Source organism: Coloeus monedula (genome assembly GCF_965178545.1).
Source record: "Coloeus monedula genome assembly, chromosome: 2".
Lineage (NCBI taxonomy): Eukaryota > Metazoa > Chordata > Aves > Passeriformes > Corvidae > Coloeus > Coloeus monedula.
In genome coordinates, this window is record NC_138782.1 from 94287188 (window position 1) to 94309610 (window position 22423).

A 22423-nucleotide genomic window follows, 5' to 3' on the forward strand; every position below is an offset into this window, starting at 1 on the left:
CAGCCACAAGGCAGATAAAGAGTACGCCTGATAGTTAGTACATCTGTAAGTTTAAACTGGCCACGTCATGGGGGACCAGGTTCACCTTCTGCATACATGAAAGGGAGGAGGAATAAGGGGCACATTTAACATATTTAAAGAAGAACAGCTTTAGTAGATGAACTTGATTTATCAGGGAACGATTTGCTAAGAGAGGAAACAAAAAAGGTTAAACACTGCAAGAGAATGTAGCCCAGCTAGAAAGGAGTCCTCTGTGTGAGAGAAACTAACAATCCTCTATTAAAATAAAACAGATTTACCATCCATAATAAATATTATCTTTTCTACTACATTTGTGTCCATAAGGAAAGCAAACTTGCAGCTGTTTTTCCCTAGTATTTTCCAGAAACAGACCTCCACTCAAAGCTTAATTCCCAGCAGCAGTCTTTTGCCTCTACATACATAAAGACATTTACACTGCATTGCTTTATTGTGTAAGTAAAGGTACATACTCAAGGACTTTTCCTGTTAGTCCTTATGTGCCTTTTTCTTCACTGCCATCTGCAACTTGCTTTTCTGATGTTGCTCTACTGACTGCTAATGAGGCTGAGATGATGTTTGGCAGCTGTATGCAGCCACCTGCTTTTATAGATCCTCAGCACTCCAAGTAAAGATGCTGCATAGCAGGATAGTTTGGGCTCTATAATTATCCACTGTTATTTTTAACTTACTCAAAGTCAGTTTGGGTTTGGGTTTTTTATATTGTGGAATTAACTTATCATGAAAATCTTTCTGCTATAGACTCAGTTATGTATGCCTAATTTCTAACTTTCCCTGGAAAGTTTCTTTAGCTGCAAGGGAAAGTATTTTTACAGCCAGCAATAATCTAAAACTTTTAAAATATTAGATCAACAGGGAGAGTGTGAGGATTTTTTTTCACTGTGGTGGTCTTGGGGTGGGTTTTTTTGCAGGTTTGGCAGTTTTTTGTTCGGTGTTTTGATGGGATTTTTTTTCATTAATAGAAACATATAGCCATATCAGAGGCCTAAGACAGACTGGCTTATTTATTTCCATCTCTGTGAATAATCTCCAACCCATCAAAACACTAAATCTGTTGAAGAAGTTCAGTGAGTGGCTTATTCAAAACCTTAAATTTAACCCAGTTATAGGAAAAAGATTTTTAAATTAAGAGAAAAATTCTACTTGAAAGAACAAACCTTCTTCTGAAGTTATCTGCTGTTCACCTACATAAGCTTTTACTCCTAATAGAAAAGCAAAAAGAATTAGTCTAGGCTCTCTGTTTCTCCTGTTTGTAGAACCAGAAATTTTTACCACTTTTTGTTTTTGCTATTGTGATTGACGTGATTTGGGAAAAAGGTAATTTCTCCAAGAAAACTTTCTGAAACAAATAATAGATATTTTGAAATAACTAATTCAAAGCCTATCATTTCTATCTCCCTATATATGAGATGTGCAGGCAATACATTCCAGTGCATTTAGTACAACACCACAACAGATGTATTTATCACAGAATCATAGAATGGTTTGAGCTGGAAGGGACCTTAAAGATCATCTAGTTCCAACCCACCTGCCATGAATGGAGACACCTTTCACTAGACCAGATTGCTCAATGTCCCATCCAACCTGGCCTTGAACACTTCCAGGGATGGGATATCTACAATTTCTCTGGACAACCTGTTCCAGTGCCTCACCACCCTCACAGTAAAGGAATTCTTCCTTATATCTCATCTAAATCTCCTCTCTTTCAGTTTGAAGTCATTCCCCCTTGTCCTGTCACTACATGCACTTGTTCAGTGTCTCATATATAAAAACATATCTTAACATCTACTTTAATCTTTATAGTCTTCAAATGGATTAGCTGTTATCAAACCTGATTTCATTACGATTTTACCTAATTAGCAGTACACCAGAGAGAGAAATGAAAACTTATATACTGTAAATTCAAATGCTATGCTTACACATTCACACATTAGATGCTCAGCTAATGCTTCTTTCTCCAAGAACTATTTTTAAAACAAACCAGAAAAGCTACTATCACAAATAAAGATATAGACTAGCCTAAGAAAAATGTGAAATAAATACAAGTTAAATAATTCAGTTCTTGGAATAAACATAAGGATTAGATCTCTGCTTTAAGCACTATGATAACTAGGCAAGACCTTTAAGTCATATGCTGCATTACTTTGAGACAATTACTTCAGCAGATACAATCCCAGACAAGATACAGCCTCAGAAATCTAGACTGGAACAACAGGTTGGATCCAGATACTTCACAGCAAGCAGATTCACATATTCAAATGCTTTGATCACTTCTGTCATTACTACAAAATGAATGCAATGAAGCAGTCTAATGCTCAGACTGGCTACTGAAGTCACGTGAGGTCTGGCAGTATTTGCTCTGTACCATCATCAGAAGGTCCAGCTTTCCCTTTTCACCCCTAATCCTGCGAAAAGCCCTTAAGGATGGGGTTTGTTCTTACCACACACCGGTCAAATGCTTTATCTGTATTGGAAAAACTCAGGAACTCTTACGAACCTTAAAGGAAAGGGTGCATGTCAAGAGTATGGATGGCCCTAGAAACAGAAGGCTGAGAACAACACTATAAAACTGAGCATCTTAGGTAAAACCACAGCCTTAGGGCCGGACACTATCCCACACTGTGGCTCATAAATAGCTGTGAGGAACAAGCTTCAAAGACAAGGAAGCAGCTTGTTTATGGGCTTGAAGGGAAGACATGTGAGTACTCTAAACCAAAATATGAAAATCCCAGTGGGGGACCAATTCATAAGTGCATAGCTAAGTTCAAAATAGATGTTTCTATTATGCAAAAATTATGCATCATCCCAAAGATTTTGAAACAGAGCAAGGAACAAGCATAAGAGGTCCCAAGCCCCAGAAAAAACATACCATTTATTAAAATACATAGCTGAAAGGTCAAGCTCTGAACCATTCAGTAAAAACAGGTATCTACCAGTTTGTAAGGGAGCTCTTGTTGGACCTGGAGTTAACAGAAAGTCTAACAGTCAAAGGGCAGGGTTTGAGTGAATGTCAATCTTGAGACCAAGCTACTGGAAATGTAGTTACATGAAAGCACTGAAAGATTAGTAAACCATCCACCCCTAACATCTATTCACAGAGCTAAAGGAAAAAAACCATTTCTGATACTCAGCAACTGTCATCAGCATCAGAGAAGACTACTAAAAGCCACAGTCTGGACTGAAGGATCCTGAACTAATATTAGTCACACAAACATTACTGGACCATGCAAACAGAGCAACAAGGAGGGGCAGCAATAATGACAACTTGGAGACAGATGGGAACTAATTTTATTCCTCTTCTCCTACTGGCTATCTCAAAGACTGTCTGATTAATTTCTGAGAACCCAGGTATAGCCAACATTTTATTTTCTTTTTATTAGGTTTGCATGGAGGGTGTATTGTTTCATGGGTTTTTTGGTTTAACGCTAGGAGTGGACACTGAAGAGCCCTTTTTCCTAATCACACTTAAACCATGTCAAAGTCATGGACAGGACAACGTCCATTTCTGAGCAAAGAAGATGTTTATGGAGACAGTTTTTCTTAGTCACTTTTGATAAGAAAAGATAAGACTCCTAGTGAATCCGAATTCTACTTTGCAAAAGAAAAACAAACAAAAAACCCTAAACACATACACAGAAATAAAATCACAATTCACATTAAATAAGGAACTACATTAAATATAAAGATACTGCCTTAGTGTGCAAATTCGCTGAAGAAAAAACCTCTACTAAATCCAACCCACACATATAGCAAGGCATCTAAGCCAGTAAATCCTCACCAATCTTTCCAATGATTAGCAGGATAAAAATCCCAGACCAGCATCAATTCTTGATGCATATATAAGGAAAAAAAGCCAAAGGATAGTATCTCTAGGGCTTGTCAGATATATAGATGCTTACTGATATAAGCCAGGAGAAAATAGGGGAAAAAAAAGAAAAAAAGGAAAAACATTCCTAGGAAAAAACATGGGTATTTCAAGAATTTGTCAAGAATTACTATCAGTGAACAATAAAGTCTTTAAAACTATTCTCTTTTAATTTGTATCTGAATTAATCCTTCCAAGGGAGAGTCCTTTAAGTGGAACTTTCACATTCTTTTCTATCTAGTGCAATAGTTTGTTGATGCCTGACAAGTAGTGGTGACATTCCATATGAACTAAAGACAACAACTTAAAGCAGGTTTTTCCTATGGATCTCAAGCAGGTTCCATACAGTTAATACACAGAACTCACTGGTCTCAGCTTAAATATCACCAGTACATCTTCCTTCAATGAAAATGACGACAACCTCTTACTACCTTAAGCTCTTGCTAGAGCAAGCAGTGGGAGTCACAGTTCTTCAGGACACATCTCAAAGTACCAATTCCTACATTGTTTTTGCTATGTAAGATAGATTTTCAATTTAAGTTTCCATTTTTTAAAAGCTGATAAAAATTTCTGCTTAATTTCATTTGGTGTTTTATGTGCTTTTGTTGTTCAGAGGAAGTTAGCACAACAGTTAATGAGGAATGTATGGGTTTTAGAAGTTTATTATAGAAAAGAATTACATTTGTGTACTGATTACACAGTAGTCATCCACAAGTCACTGCACGAATAAAATAAATTCACTAAAACACTCACAGATTCATTTAAACTTCTTTTCTAATCACAGTGCAGTAAAACAACATATAAAAAAATTCTGCATCGTATCCACTATAGTAATAAACCTACTCATAATATTAAACAATAGAAGGTGGTGACTATAATCATCATATCAGTGGGAGCACTGCAGCCAGAAAACCAAAATTCTGGTATAAACCTTTTATAAGAAGAAATATTTCACAATACACACTGACAAATTGCATATGGTATTCCGACACAACGAGAAAGTAAAATTGAAAAGCAGTGCCTTATTAATGAAAGTGTCAAGCAAAATATGCCTTACCTGAGTTATTCCACTGGGAGGGATCTTGTATGACTGCAGCTTTTGCTTCAGTAGCTCAGGATCACTGTGGCGGAATGGGCACCCTGACAGTAAAAAATAAGCAAGCTCACAAACAAGGCTGTTTACTCAGGAGTTAGTGCAGTAAGGCACTCAAGAGACCAGCTAAGCTGTTCCTAATTGTCTAACAGCTTATTAATAGGAAAGTTAATTACCCATGTGTACAATTGCTTACTTTTTTTTTTCTTTAAATAATTACTCTACTGCAGAGTTATCAGGGCACCACAGGCTCAAGAGTCACATAAAATATCCCACCATAAACAGGCCACAATTCTCATTCACTGACAGGAAAAGGGTTTAAGTTAGTTCCTTACTAACAATGATAGCATTGGTACATTTAATAGCTGTGGAAAAAACTCAAGAAAATAAAAGTAATGAGAGACAACTGGTCTTTAAAAGCATAGTCCATTGTAAAAATATCCCTTTATAAGTACCTTAGAAAGTTCCACCACCTAAGTAACGGCGGAAGTTTTTTGTCCCAGAGTGAGTTTTGAGACACAACTGAATGAATGACTTAGTACTAGCATAACAGCAAAGCCAGCACAGGTTTCCCATGTTTAGTCATACCGCTGTAGGAGCTTTTAAAATACCCTAGCAAACTTCAGACTTCCTATACGATTGATTCATATTTCAGAACACCTCTACCTGGTCATTTCTTAAAGCATCTGCACATTTAAAGTCTCCTTGAACTGCATGACACAATGAATATAAAACCAGCAGTTATCAAGTCTGATCTAAAGAGAACAGTTCAAGACCACTGTGGTCTGGAAATTAAATACATAATTTAAGAGACTACAGGAGGGAATAACTTCTCTAGCCAAAGGATTCTGATTTTGTAAACACTTGGGGTTTTTCCCCTTAAGGAACTCACCATGATAATCCCCTTGACTTGGTGGATTGGACATGATAATCTTCATGCAGCTGTATGGGGTATAATCAGTCCTCTTTCCTTCTTTCCCATAGTTGTGGCGAATGCTGTAAGCATATCCTTTGTCAAACTGAATAAAAACAGAATAAATTCGTACACATTGGGTCAGTAATTCTATCTGCTCTGCAAATAGAAATGCTGAATAACAAAATATATTTTCCAAACATACTCAAACTGAGGAAAATGAAAACCTATTTGCTTGCTGCTAGCTTTGGGGTTTATATTACATGAACTTGAATTTGTACATATACATGTTTCACAGACACATCACAAAAGAAGTGAGTAACTGCATTGATTTAAGGTCTTTTCAGCTGATTCTGTAATGGCTTTAAAGATAAGATGATATAAAGAGGAAAATTTTGAACCCCACAATGTTATTAAATGGAGAAAACATGGTAATTTAAAATCTTTCACAAATGTCCATACATTGACTGCCTGATCAGGGAAAAAAAAATAGAAATACAGATTTCTTTACTCGGGTTCACATTCTTGTTCTTCCAATGTATAATGCTACACCTATACTTTGCTTCAGCACTGAAGTTCAAGTCTTCAAATTCTAAAATTAAGTATACTTTGCTTGTATAAAAAAAGATTTTCTCTTTTGTCTACCAATAGACTATCAACTCCTCCAATAAAATGAAATCTTCTGAAGTAATATAGATGTAATCAAACATTTATCTTGACAGCTGAGCACAAAGCTATCAATATATCATTTCAGATAAGTCCTATGGAGACCATTCAATTACATGACTTCACATTTTTTTACATGGTAAGAGGTGACCCATAGTAGAATCAGATTACTTAATATACAGATTCCATTAAATTGCATTAGCTCCTATAAGACATCAAGGAACATTTGTTCAAATACCATACTTCCAGTTCTAAAAACCACAAATATGATAAAATAATGAAGCATCATATTTATAATTACACCTCTTTGGTCTCTCTTCGCCTCAAAAAAGAGCTATGACAGTACGTAAAAGGAAAAACTCTGCTCTTGCTCAATTCAAAATTATAGCATTAATCTTAAATTCTACATCTAAGTACAGACAATTCCCATAAGAATTTAACTTTTCTTCTCAAAAACCACTTTAAATGAATTTTTTACTCTGACTCTGGTATTTTCCTAATAGAAGACAATGTAATATATTGAGAAAAATCATTCAAATATACAACTGCTAACACTACTACTGCAAGGATATTCTCATTTCTACTGATTAAAGTAGTTCCCTATTTGGCCTGTGGATGTCCAAATAGTACTTCAGAATATTCATATACCTATGAAATCTCCTGACTGGACTAAAGATGACAAAAACAAAATAGAAACAAAAATGTATTTTTCTTCATAAAAAACAATTCAATGTTTTTGAAAATATAGTCACTTGAAACTCTGTAACATAATATGCAAATATACATGATAAATGTGTATAAAAATATACACAAACTTTGAGAATAAAATCCTAAATTGCACCTGACTCAAACAGTAAAAAAAAACTTATCCATCAAGATGCTGCTCATAACCAAGTCAATGCATGAAGAAGACTAAAATTCAGCACTTACCCCTAATAAGGCTTAAGACATCCAAAGCTCTGAACAAACATTGACTAATTAATCCATACTGTGCACTTGGCAAAGTGACTTTACTCTACTTTAAAAGACTTTTTAAAAAGCAGGAAAGGGAAGAAAAGAGAGACAACAGCATTTTGTTTTCCAGCATGGCAACAGGCAGGATCAAGCGGGTGGGAATACTTCCTATCTAGCCAACCTTTCTGCTCAGGAGATAAAAGAACTGGTTGGTTGAATAGCAAATGAACACTACTTTTTCTAGCAAGAGAGTTGGGCTTACCAACTCATCATTAGAGAGAACTCTCTAGGTGTGTGCACACACTCGGGAAGGCCAGGGAACAGCTCCCCACCCCTTCGCAGGGCCCCAGCAACTGCTGGCCAAGTCCTGCTGCTGCCCCTGTTGGAGCAGCAAGTGGTTTGGTTATCCTGAAAAACAGCAAAGATCAAATACAAAGACGTGTGCATTTTAATTTCCAACTCTGCATGAACCTGTTAAACTGAAGATGGAATTTGTGATCCTGTAGCCACCTATTCTTCTACCCAAAAGCTCTGGAATTTTTCCACCTTTTCAAAAGATGAATTAAAGCACATTTCCATCTTCTTAACAAAGGATGTTTGAGCAAACAATTAAGTTACACTAATTTTTTTTTTTCCAAGGGTAAAGCAAATTGTGATCGCTTCAGGATGCACTGCTTAGTTTCCTAGAAAATTAACACCCCTCTTTAACAGTTATGTATACTAAAATCTTGAGCTGTACTTTTCACATCACTTGCCTTAATGCCCACAGAAATTACTTTTAGTACTTAACTCAGTACTTTATGCTGAGAAGCAGCTCTTGCAGTAAACAGAAACAACAGCTACATAATAACACAACACGGCCTTGGGACAGGCTGCATCTTTTCTCATTGCTTTCTTGTAATCCTGTTTGGTTCCCAAGAGTTTTTGCAGCGGCAGATGGCAGAGAATAACACAGCTACGTGGTGCAAGTTGGCACATGTGCAGTTACATGCTTCACTGAGAGCTCTCTCATCCTTGTGATTCAGCTTTTCTTATCATTGATCACAGAAACAGGATTTTAGCACAGCCAATATCTGACAGGCTGCGTGGTCATCCTCAGCAGGAAGAAACCATGAACTGCGGCATTTCATTATAGAAAACACATCCTGCAGAACAACCTTCTTTGTACACTGGGGAATGACCTCCATGGTCTGCCTCATTCTTTCCTAATATCATTACTCTAGGATGTGCATAAAGGAAAAAAAACACAAGGAGCAACCCCTTTTGCTAGAAAAATCACCAAGGTAAAATTAGACATGTTTGAAATCTGCAGAAACAAGAAGGCAGAGTGATCTGTTCCTTCCTGTTTATTCTAACACCTCAAATTGAAGTGGCTCAATTTAAGTTCCTTGAAAAAAATAAATTATACACAGCACATATCATGCATGTAGGTGTTTGCAGGGTCATTCTAACTGCTTATAAATTGCTTGGTTTTAAACTATTTTAGAGAAACAGCTTTAAAACCTGTAAAACTATTATTACCATCTATTCTAACTGCAATCTACTAAAAGGGCATTATGGCAACAACCTGTAAAAGGTCAGACTCAAATTAAGTGATTTGAAAAATCACCAAAAATTTTTGGTGATTTTTATAAGAACTTTTGAGGGTCTTACTGAACCCAGATATGAAGTTGCTAAACAGTAACAAAGCTGCAGGAGCAAGTACATTTCCATTGTACTCTGCATTACAGTTTTCACTGAGATGAAACTAAAGAATACAAAACCAAAAATGATTCATCAAAAATCTGGGCATGTTCTACACATCCCACCATAGTCTGTGCTAACTATCAACAGAAACTGCCAAAGTTACTATGAAACAGTAATACTGAAGCAAGACCATTACATTATTGAGATGACCTACTGCTGGTCACACTTGACAGCAAGGATTCTCTGCAAGTTTTTAACTGTAAGCCCACATCAGGACTATCTCACTTACTTTGCCTCTATTTAACTCTCTGAGCTTTTTAAAATCTGCAACTCATTTATAATTTATGTGTGAGGTGAATGGGCCACGGCTTTGGCAAGGGAGAAGGAGATTAAGAAATATGTCTCATTACAGCAATGAACTGATTCACACTGAAGCCAAGAAGCTGAGGCAAAGGCAGCCCTATCAAAAATTGTCACTCGGATCTTGGAACGTGCAAGTCTAGGCATTAGCAGCAGTGTCAATTTTTGTTTCAAAAAACTGCAAGTCAACTCTCCAAGCTTTAACCTGATCACTGAAGACAAAGTTTTTAAGGACTTCTCTTTCCTTTAGGCATGGCTGTAGGATGCTCGTGACGTCATCAGCAGAGCACTTCAGACCAGACAGGTGGGTGGTTTTGAGGTTTTATGCACCAGTGTTTGTTGTAATAAACTGATATGTCCACTGTATGATACTGAATATACTAAAGATGATACCGGGTATCCTGGTGACACTGAGGCTTTCTTAGACAACCTCTCCCTATAAGAAACAAAGCTCTTAGTACTGACAAGTGGGACAAAACCTGTAGTCCAAAGCCAGAATCAAGGAGGCTTGGGAGACAGTTCACTTGGTATAGGTAAGTGTACTGTAGCAAGGAACTTATATTTTGCTTTTATGTGGTACATTCACAAGAGTATCAGGGTACTGCAGATTAATTTGCCTAATAAATGTTAGTTAAGACACACGTACTATACTAGATACACTTCACTAGAAGATATACAAGTTACAAATTATAGTGTAAATAAAAAGGGATAGATATAGATACAGATATCTAAAAGCTGTAAATTTGCAACTGGTATAGCCTAATACCAGATTACCATGTTCCAGATAGGAACTTCAGGAAAACCTATTTTCAACAAGTTCTGATCATATAAATGCATACAAGATCTTTAGACATGGAATGAGGATGTACCTCAAAGGGACCATTTGGCAGGTGTATGTTCTCCTTTGAAGGAAAGTTTTCAGTGGACAAAGCAGGAAAGCATGGGTCATGTCTGCCACGTAATTATCAGTTTGATATAACAGAATATACTTTCAAAAGAGAACTACAAGAAATGACATTCCCCAGGCACTCCAGCCACTGAACAATGGGCATCATGTCATCATTGACCATTACCTTCCTTGTATCACTTGCCATATTTGCAGATTAGTATCTGAAAATAGAAATAGGTGCCCCATAAAATTTGTTATCAAATCTGATATTCAGCATGCATATTAGGATAGAAAATAATTTGCTGACAGGTCTTGCAAGCCCTGTATGTTCAGGTCCATACTTCCACAAAACATGTTTCAGTTAAAACTACTTTTATATATTCATGTAAGATTTATGCATCTATTCCTTACAGTACTGGGAAATTTATTTATTTGAAGTCTATCAACTAAGAAAAATGGCACACGAACTTTGTCTGACTTCTTGGCTGACCACCTGATTATTTTCAAGTCTGCAAAATTCAAAGAAGTAATGGCTTAACACCTCTTTTTTTTTAAACAGTCATTGGGTAATTTCCTGTCTAAAATTGTTGAGCCTGTATAGATAACAGCTTCAAATTTATATATTTATCACACACAGTCATTTATCTGCTGAAATAATTGGTTCTCTTTTTCATCCATTTCATAAGCAGTCACTCAAATCATTACTGTTGACACTGCTTAGTTGGCATATCTTTTTCCAAGCAACTTTTCTTTCTTTAAGCTCATTCTTAAAATAACCTCAATTTAAGATTATCTTTTTGCAAGCACAGTTGTATTTAGGAGCACAAATAAATGCTTCTCTATCTGCCAACAACAAAAATTTGTCCTAAATTACCATCCTGTAGCCCAATTTCTACCTCAAAAGTACAGATCAGAGAGATCACCTAAAACCGAACTGGAAAACTACTACATTGTGTAGCAGTCAGCACAGACCAATTCACAGCAGTATAAAAAACCTTCTCCTCTCCAGTTCCAGGATTTCCAAACTACGTGAGGCAAGAACCACTTAGCCCTGGAGATGGTTTCATCTGCTATAAGAAAACCAGAATTTTTTGGTATCAAACACCTTGTATACTACCCATATGAGCATAAAGTGTGTGGCTGATGAACTAGCAAAAATCTGATACCACAGGCTTTTATTTACAGCAGTCTAAGCTTGCCTTAGTATAATTTAGCTAAATATACAATTTATGTACACAATTTCTTCACACATTTACATGCACCAAGACTTTGAACCAGGAAAAGTAAAACATAAACCGCAGCAGGCTGTCTTCTGCCTCAAGACACTGCATCAAATTATCAGCACAACACATTTTAAAGCCATGTCTGTAACAACTTGATTTTTCTTAGGCACATGCTTGGTCACCTACAAACGATTTTATTACCTTCTTCAAAACTGCAATATTTCTTTCTGTATCTAAATTATTCTGATGTTTCAGTTGGGATAAAGTTAATTCTCTTTTGAGTAGCTGGTACGGTGCTATGTTTTGGATTTAGTATGAGAATGATGTTGTCAACACACTGATATTTTGGTTGTTTATAATTAGTGCTTACTCTGAGTCAAGGACTTCTCAGTTCCCCATGCTCTGCCAGTGAGGAGGTGAACCACACGCTGGGAGGAAGAACCGAAAGGACAGTTAGTGGCTTGTTGGGGGGGGGGATTGTGATTTGGGGGGGGAAGGGGGGAGGACAGGGGTCCTCTCTCTATTTTTATTTTGATGCCTATGAAAGTTAAACAGAAGTAGAATAGTAACTCACTGCATCTGCAGAAATAAGATTCCGCTCCAGACATCTAAATCCAGACATCTGCCATTATTATCAGCGGTGGTCAATGCAATCAGAGGAGTCTGGGGAGCAATTCCATTTGCCCTGGAGGCTCATTAAATAAATCATTCTCTAGACACTATTGACTATAAGGGCTAGATTTCTATTGGTCATAATGGCAGCTTATAATCCTAGTGTAAAGAGAATGTATATCAAGGAGAAAAGAAATTCAGTATGTCTGTATCAAAACTTGAGAGAAATCCATACTCTTATGTATACCACAGCACTGTGTATTACAGATTCACAGAGAAGATGGATGAAGACTGGCAAGGGGCCCAAAGTCCAAAAACTAATTTCCTACTGCTTATTCAAAATCTATCAATTCCCTAAACAAGAATGCTCTCATATGATGTTCTATAGTTTTTATTTGAATTTTACCCTAAGCCTCAGATTTTTAAACGTGGCCACATCACTCAAAGAGATTCAGTGACTTAGACTGAAAAACATCCTTTCAACCAAAGTGAGAAAGTTATCAACATTTGATACAACTGTGGAAAAAACCCCTGCCTTTTACTGATATGATTAAACCTCTTGGACAAGGATCAATGACAGAACAAAAGGATATCAAGTCCCAATCACATGTTTCAGGATGTCAGCAAATCCTCAGTATAAGCGTAGATTAAAACAAATTGATTTATTTTCTAGATAAATTGATCATTAGAAAAAAAAATCAAATAATTCTTAAAATAAAATTACAAGGAGACAGAGTAATGAATACATTTCCTCAGGCTGATAAGTATTCCTTATGTCTACTCTAGAAACATACACACCTAACTTTTTTGAGGCAGTCATAAAAGAATGACAAAAGCAAGGCAATAAAACACAAAATAGTACATGGATACTTGAGGTTTGTCAACCCATCTGAACATAGAGTAAACTAGATATTGGAGCTCTCCTAACAGCATCGTTTGGCTCAAGATCACTGGCATACTCTCTAAAAGCTCTGCTATAAAACCAGATTTTTTTATTTATTAACAGGACAATAAAAGACAAAATCTCATTTTAAGATAATGATCAAACAGAAGGTCAGAAAACCAGGTATCAGCCCCTGCTGTCATAATAAAAAGAACTGCTTACATATAAAGAACAATTTATATTCTCTTATGCAAAGTTCACTATAATCAAGACATATTTCAACTCTAGACTGCAATTTTGACAAGAGCTTTTCTGCACTCAACAAAAGAAAGCTTGTTTCAAAAATACACAAGACTATTTTCCTATTTTTTTTTTTTTTTTTTTACTAAAAGATGACTTGACTGCAGGGAAAATGGGAACAGAAGAATAAAGAAGCTCTACTACCAGACTGCTCTGAACTGTCTCAGAAGAAGTAACACACATCTCATTTTTAGTGCCTGCTGTAAACTTCTAAAAACAGGGAAATAACTGTGGTAAAAAAAGCACAAGGAGCAGTTGGGCTTTTTTAAAAAGTTTGTTATAATTCACTAGTATTGTCCCAATTCTCATGCCCCAAATTCAACTCCATTAAGTAGATGAAATAGAAAAAGAAAATAAATTGGAATTTAAACAGCAAAACTTGCCATAAAGACCACATGCTTCCGCTCCCACATGTACAGCAGGTGACCAAAAGAAAAACAGGGAAACAGAAAACAAACTAACAAAAAACTCCAAATCCCCAAAAAGCCCACAAATAAACCATATTTGAGGGACATTTTGTTTTTCTCCTTTGTGAGTGGACATAAGGAATGCAGGGAGCAGTGGAAGTTTAGCACACACCACATTATGTGGAATTCAGTTTCACAGCTAAATAGCATTGTACATTTCATACAAAATCAGAATCCAACTTTCTTTCAAGAAGTAGTAACATCTATAATGTTTAAATACTTAAGCCCTATCACAGTCATTTCCTTTTCCTAAATCAATATATTAAACTTGCAAAACATGAATTGCACATAGAACAAATAATGTATGAAGAGCTGTTCTGTCTTTATTCATGAGATGCAACTGATCTCGAAGACATGAGGCAGAATGTTAAATCAATTCTGAAAGCAAAAGTACATTTTTATTTACATTGTGCCTATTGTGATATATCAGCACATTTGATACAACATGCTGCTTTTCTGGATGACTGAATATGAAATACAGCCATGATTTACTGGCTGAATATAGACTGAATATGACATGTATATGATGTTACACAAACTACATGGACATTATCAAACAAAAGTATTCAGAATTCTGGGGTTTGTTTTTGAAAACAGTTTATACAATTACAGGATACCTGAATGTTTGATAAAATAATTTTAAAGTATTATTTCAACTAAGATTAAAAAAAATCCTATCAAAACTTTTCTGTTCAAAAAAAAACAGGAACACAACTGGAAGAGACCTGCTGTGTCATTCAGCTTGTCCTGGAAGGTAATAAAAAGATACGGATGAAAAGATTTGCATCTCAAAAACCTCTAACCTGTCTCAGAACTTGGGGTAAATAGCCAAAGAGCTTAAATACATTACCAGTGGTGTGTGCAGCAGATGGTTAGAGGCAGCTGTATGGTTAAGAAGGTATTCAAAAGAGTCTGCTAAAAGCTCTACATTTAGCGACACTCAGATACTTCACAATCCCTAAACTTAGAAATGTATCAGCCCAAATCCATCTATTACTTTTCTTAAAATGTCATGGAATGACTTTCTTGCTGCTGCTGTGAGGGCCAATAAAACAGAAACCTCTTCTGACAAGTACAGTCCAACTTCACTGATAATGAAGTGCAAGACTGACAAGTGGTTCAAAACTACAAAACGAATCTTAGAAAATTAAAGGTCTGGCTTCAATATTCATTTTTATACATGCAGTTCTAAAAAGACACTACATCATGGAATATCAACAGCAGTGTGTGTTGCTGAGAATAAAGCAAGCCATAAGAGAGCAGATTCTGATCTAAATTAGTTTCAGTACAGGAAAGATAATTATTGCTTTCACTCTCTTCACTGCAAGAACCATATCACAACCAGCTCATACATTCGATTATTAAGTACAGATTTCTGTGTCTAATATGTAACAACTACAAAAAGTGATCCTATTTCTTTTTATGGTAGCTAGCACAGTTAAACATCACTAAAACTATGCCATCACTGTTAATGTCCTGGAAGAGAGATTATAGCTAGAGCCCTTCTCTATCCCTAAGACATGTTACAGGCTAAAAAATGGCCCAAAATGTTCCCTTTTAATGTAATTCAGAAGATGAAAACTGAAAACCATACATTTTTAACAGGGTAAAAAAATGCTGAACAAATTAAAGCACTTTAAACTGCATAATCTCATAGGCAAATGCCACCATAACTTGGGCATCACAACAAAGACTGCAGAGTTTCAGCTTTAACTAGGATAATTGGGAAAACCGAAAAAGGGATTGAGTTTGGAGTGAAACAGCACACATTTTTACCATCACGTATTACTGTGATTCCTCAAATATTTAAGTGCACACCCTAGCCTTCAAGTATATTACACAGTCTAATACTCTTCAATGTTTTCTAGTACCTCATCTTCAGTTGGGGTCCATTGGAATAACACCCATGAAACAAAAATATGGCAAAAAATAATGGGTTTATACCAGGTCCATTTCATTTAAGAAATACTGCTTTAAGACTTTGAATCAATTATGCAAAAACTAGTGGTTCTTTAATTAGAAGTTTCTGTAACAAAAATACTGTCTTATGAAAAGAAGTTATAAAATGAAAGTGGAACAGATTTTTGTCAATATTCCTAAGCTTAGATAACTGTAAGAGACACTGATATACCGATTTTTAAGTTAAGGCTTGAGAAAAGGAAGTTTCAGAGGGAAATACACAGAAATATGGTTGAGTTTAATATTCATCTACATTAGCTACAGGGCATAATTAAAACATAATTATGTCCCAAAGACACTTCCTCCTTAGCATCCTTAACTTCACGGACAAACCTGTAAGCACCTTGGGTTTAAAAGGTCAGGCAACACTGTTTAAAGTAAAATAAATTCTTACAAGTAAAAGGTAAAAAAGTAAGGGTTTCCTTTGTTTCCTTCTAGTGCTCATAACTTCCAATGTGTCAGTCAAAAAGCAAATTATAATACAAACTGAAGGCAAACAGTACCAAGTGAAGTTACAGATTATTCCCCTGCCAAAAGGAACTGGTGCAGCATCTACCATTGGAAGGGATCTGCATGTTTATTTATATATTTCTGTTTACATTAAGCTGTAAGTTAACAGTACCTTTTCAGTGATGGTTACATATATAGCACATGGGCAGAAATGGTGAAAAGAAAATTACTTTCATCTTACTTTCCTTAAGTAAGTGGAACACCTAATCTTATATTCACATCTCATTTTTCACCATCTGACTTCTTATGTGTCAACTGCAATTATGATGTGTATTGTTTATTTAATTTGGAACCAAAAGTAAAACAAACTATACGAGAGAAACAGCCACAGAACAAGTCTGTATTTTTTGTTTAGTGAAGAGGTTAGAGCAGCAATACCTACAAACTTGCACATATTTGTGTGAGGACTGTGAACAATGTAGATGTTACTGGTAAATCTCTTTGCAGCTAAGTCAGAATTTTTTATCCATCAAGAAAGCAGAAATGGTACCAACTGCTTTGTAAAACTTGTACTATTAATCTTATCAGGCAGCAACATCCACAAATGCAACATGGCATGTTATTTTAATGACAGCAATTTCGTACTATTATTTATTTCTCAGTCCTAATAAAAATCATTATCTGATGCAAACAACTTTAAACAATTTTGATTTGATCTCACGATGCCTAATTAAACAGGAAGCACACAGCTATCTCTAGCTCTGATTAGATGAGCTAATTTTCTGCAGTCTTTCTAGAATCACTGTGTACACAAGACTAAACACAAGTAACACTGACAATGCTAATAGGGACTTCCCTCTAGCCATGGTTATATCTTTACAGGCATTGCTAATCATCTCTACTTTTGATACAGCAAGTAAGGAATCTTATCCCAGTTCCTTCCTATGATTTGGCAGAATTTAACAGGATTCTGCAAGAAGTTATTCAAGTACGATCACAGAAAGATAGAATCATTTATGTTAGAAAAGACCTTTAAGATTGAGCCCAACCATAAACCTAGCACTGCCAAATCCACCACTAAGCCATGTCCCTAAGTACCCTCCTTCTTGGCATACAATCAAATGCAACCCCTGTGAGTGTGCTTTCTCAGTCCTCTCTCTTCCAGAATCCATTCCAGAATCCTTCCTACTGCTGTAGTCAATAGGCACACAAAACAAATTGACAAAAGCAAACCATGCAGATCAGTGTGTCAGTAACACCAACAGAACTCAGATGATCTTTCAGAATTCTGAAGGACTCCACAAGAGAAGGGAATAGAATGCTAGCAAGCACAAGCAAATATGCACAGCACACACAAGACATGAAGGACACAAAGGACAAATTCCCACCTACAAAACACAATTTTAAGTAACAATATATGACAGCAAGAATCTTGCACAGACTTAGCACACATACTGTGATAGCCATAAAGCCAAAACCAACCTAATTTTAATGGCCATTGAAGCTTATTTCCATTCAGCTAAAGAAGGATATTATGTTTCTATGATTCTAAACTTAATGGCCAGATCACAGAGGTTTTGCAAGAAAATCCTAGTTGTCAGGCTCAGCTCCAACTATTCATATGGAACCAAATGGTGAAGAAAAATAGCTGCCCACAACATAAGTTCTCAGGATTTTCAGTTATTTACATCTAGATCTTCACTGCTTATTAGTAAACTACTACAGCCAAAGGAAAATAAAACAAAATCTTTTTCCAGATACAACCAACAAGAATACTACTAATTCAGCTCGACTCAAATGTAACACCAGCAATCCATGCATTTATAGCTTGAAGTCATGCTTTTCATTCTCATGCCTAGTTGTATAAATTTTTACTATGAAACAAATTCACTCAAAATGCCTCTTCTGCATATTGCTTATTAAAATACAAAAGGGCCTCCAGACTATTCTCTTCAGCCAAGATCAAGGCAGCTAATTGATCTCAGCAGCCACCTGTCTTCATGTGAATATCACCTTCAAAAACAGTTATGTCCCATTTGAACAACACACCTGTTCTCCTCCAGGCTTCAATTTGTATGGAAAAAAAACCACTGAGAGAGTTGTATGAAAGGAGTAGATCTCCTGATGTTTGACACACTGATATTAAGCTGATTTCTGGAAACTAACATGACTAACGTTTTAACTTCGTGTTCAGTGTATCACTGTCTCAGAGGCTGTTCAGTTCCTAACAACCATCTCAACATATAACTCAACATCTTGGTTGAATCACTTCACAGTTGTGCACAAATACTCTGATTTCATAGACTTGTCCTTCTTTTCTTTACCTGGCTCTTTTCTTTAGCCTTTGGGGTTAAAATTCAAATTAAATATTAATTTTTACTTCAAGCCTACATGCCTAGGATGTAAGCCTTGGACCACCTACTGTCTTGAAACACCCCTAACAATTGCACATTACTGTATTTTTCTTTGAACTTGCATTAAAAGAAAAGGTTTAATGCAAATTAAACAGTAAGTTTGGGAATAAAAATGAGTCGTGCAAATGAAAAATGCATTTTCTTGTTTCTTCTGACAATTAAATCACTTTTAGCCTGCTATTAAAGAAATTTCAAGAGCTAACTTTGTAGAATACAAAACACATTTTGAAACATACCATAATAGTGTTTTTACTTTCTTTATACTATGTAAGTATAGCCATTCAACATATAATAATTTTATTAATGTAATGCAATTTTGCCAAAACACAACAAAAATTATTCACTCAAAATCTTTAAGACTCACTTGTTATATTTCACTATAACTAGAGTATGAAATCATAAATCCCAAATAGTCCAAGACAAATACAGATAGTATAGTGGTTCTACTGAAGCTAATTTTTACAATCATTGGTGGAAGGAAAAGATCTTTTTGATTTTATGGTAAGTTTAACACAAAAATACAATTTAATCAATAATGTGAATATCTTGACCCCTGATAACCAATGAAAGCAACAACAATATTCTTTACTATATCAACGTTTTGTTGCCATGACATAGTCCTCCACTGCTACAGAATTCAGGAAATAAGATCTTACTGCTACTATATGCTGCACTTTTATTACAATTTTGTTTCATATGTCCTAGAAGAGAAAACAACATTTTCTTGAAGTTCTGTTTTAGTCTTTATACATCTCAGGAGAATTCAAGCCTGGCCACCTATTTACATTACAGTACCACTGATGTAAGTTTTTTTTTAAATGAAATTTTAATCCATATAGAGGAATTTCAATTTTATCTTTATCTCTTAGATGTTAAATATTGTGGTTTGCTGTCCAAAATGTCACTCTAGCCTGCAGATTTGCTAAGTTTAAATAATTCAAGAATAAGAAGAGCAGGTAACATTAAATGATAGAATTATAATTAAAAATGTAACAGACTAAAGATCCTTTTCTGATTTATTAATCGAAATGTTCCTAAAATAGTAGACAGCAATACCCAATATAAAGGGGCCAAGTAAGAAAAAAAATAAATCTAAGAGCAAAACCACCCTCAAATCTCTAAGAAATGAGACAGTAAAATACCAAAACCAAACGTAACCAACTGACTGACAGAGAAAATATTCATGAGGATTTGAGCAGGTGGAGGTTGTTTTAAAGAACCACCACATCATCCATGCATTATAAATTGCACTGGGCATAGTTGTATGCGCTTAAAAGCACTGACCTGAAGATTGCCAAGTGCCTACTTCTATTTTACTTTAGATACACAGGGCTTTGTAAAAAATATAATTGCATAGACTTACAAAGCATTAGAGCATAAACACTTCTAATTTACATCTATACATTACATTTGTTTATTCCGTACTATCTTGTCTCCCTCTAGCGGCTCGCTCTCACAAACATGCTTCTGCTTGGATTCAGCCCTGTGTGCAGAATCACGGGGTAATTCAGGCTGGAAAGGACCTCAGGAGGTCCCTAGTCATGGAATTTCTGGTTGGCCTTGGTAGAAACATTCATCACCAGCTGTTTGCAATCAAGGTAAAGGCTCACTCTCGAATCCAGACTCAAGAATCTCCTAAGATCATTTGGAAAAGAAATCAAAAAGCCAGGAAAATAAAGTCACTGGAACTATCTCACTGGAATGTTTTTTTAACAGAGTCAGAGACATATTCCTTTGCATATTGATGCACTATATGGCTGTCACATTATCTGTACTCAGCTTCCACATGATCGCCATGTGTGGAAGAAACATAATATATTAATAATCTCCTGAATTTCAAAAGCTTCAATCTTAAGGGTTTGCTTCTTTACCAACAACAGACTCTGAGCAAGATTGAATTTGAGTAAACTTTTCTTTTCCTTCTTCCAGCGAAACATCTGTTGTGAGGACCTCCACTAGCAGGAAGGGATGAAGAGGTGTACTCCAACAACTAGAAAACAACCTGCTCCTTCCCACTGGTGATCAGCCATGATAGAAAACCACATGCCCTATGAAACTATAGTGAATTAATCTGGAAGACTGACTCGGGATGAGTAAGAGGCTTTGCTAGCCTGAGTGCCACCATGTCTCTGAGGAAAGTCCTAGAACATGGGCTGAAGAGCCATGTCTCACTTTCTGCAAGAAGTCACAAGGACAGGAAAGTTATTTTGTCACAAGGAAAATTTGGTAAATATAGTAATACTTCAGTTTTGGAGAGTTACTGAATAAATAAATAAACCCCCACACTCATGCACAGTTTTAAGATGTGCTTCAACAGCATATGCAACAATAATAAAAACTAGTGCAATATCAAACTGCAGTATCAAAGGAATTACTTTTCAACACAGAAGTGTAAAACTAGCAACTGTTACTTCTGCACAAAGAGGTAAAAAATCAGAGTACTAGAAGAGGGCATTCTGTACCACCATACATCTATTACTGCTAAGAAAAAGAACATATATCACAAGTATATGTAGCAAAGGAAAGCAAAAAGTGATGGGCTGCCTTAAAGCCTTCCGTCTGTATCAAGACCTCAGATCCAGGCTATTAACTAAACATGTAACAGAATAACACCTTAAAGAAACTGCTTCTGCATTCCTTCTTTCCTTTGTTCAAAACACTGCATTATTTTTCAACTCCTCCTTTTCACATTCACAGGTTAATCATACAAAAGTATCTGAAAACAGTAATAATTTCCACTTCAATGATCTCTGTTAGAGGACTTTATTTACAACTATGAAAGCATTTTTCAATCCGTACTCTAATTATGTAATTTATCTTGTCATCTTATTACCTTTGTGTATTTTTAAATCACACTGGAGATACATCTTTCCCCTCCCTTTTTTTTTTGACAGGGTCAGGAGCTACTTTTTAAGCAAGAATAGTGAAAGATTATATGAGAATCAGTATCTGTTTAGAGTAAGATTACAATTTATAGAAAAAACAAAACAGTCTTAAAATAACACTGAAGTTATAAAGCCAACTGGCACAACCATTCAGTCAGAAGTAATGCATCTACTCCTATTTGGCAGCTGATCCTTTCATCTGAACAACAACAATTTACCATTTAGGCACTCTTAACCTAGCAATTTGCAGAGTAATTTTAATTGCAGTGCCTAAATTAGGTAATATTTTCCATTCTGCATTTGACCTTGTTGTGAACAAGCCAATACATGACCATTCCTCCCCCGTCCCACCAAGAGAGCATCTCCACCAGTTTCAGCACTTTCTTTGTAGGTGTTACTTGATTTTTTTTCCCCACTGACTACATGGTTTCACACCTCATTCATACTTCACAGATTCCTCTCTAAAGGTAAAATATAATTTCTTAAAAACTTTCTACAGTGTTTTTATCAATAAGCCCTAAGGTATGCATGAATCAGTTACTCAGAGCACAGGAGGAGTTCTTTTTGGTGCAAATTGTCCATGTGCCTATGCTCAGCCTGGAGACCGTGCTTAGCCAGTTCGCTGCTAATGTGCTCATGGTAACTTCCTTCCTGCTGAAGACTCGAGTTGTGTGCCAAGAATTCTTAGGACTGAGAATTGGCATAGATGTTGGAGCTATTAAAGACAAAAATGAACAAACAATTTTGAAATCATAACAATTTCCA

The 22423-nt window shown here is 35.9% G+C and overlaps 1 protein-coding gene across 1 annotated transcript in view; it reads right to left on the bottom strand.

Moving 5' to 3' along the window:
• The window catches only part of PRIM2 (DNA primase subunit 2), a 96539-nt gene that overhangs the window by 8213 nt on the left and 65903 nt on the right, over window positions 1-22423 (bottom strand). Inside the window, exons 10-11 of the mRNA XM_082303037.1 lie at window positions 5890-6016; window positions 4962-5044 (exon numbers count right to left, since the gene is read on the bottom strand). Of these exons, the coding sequence (XP_082159163.1) occupies window positions 4962-5044; window positions 5890-6016 (210 nt within the window). The remainder of the gene's footprint in view (window positions 1-4961; window positions 5045-5889; window positions 6017-22423) is intronic.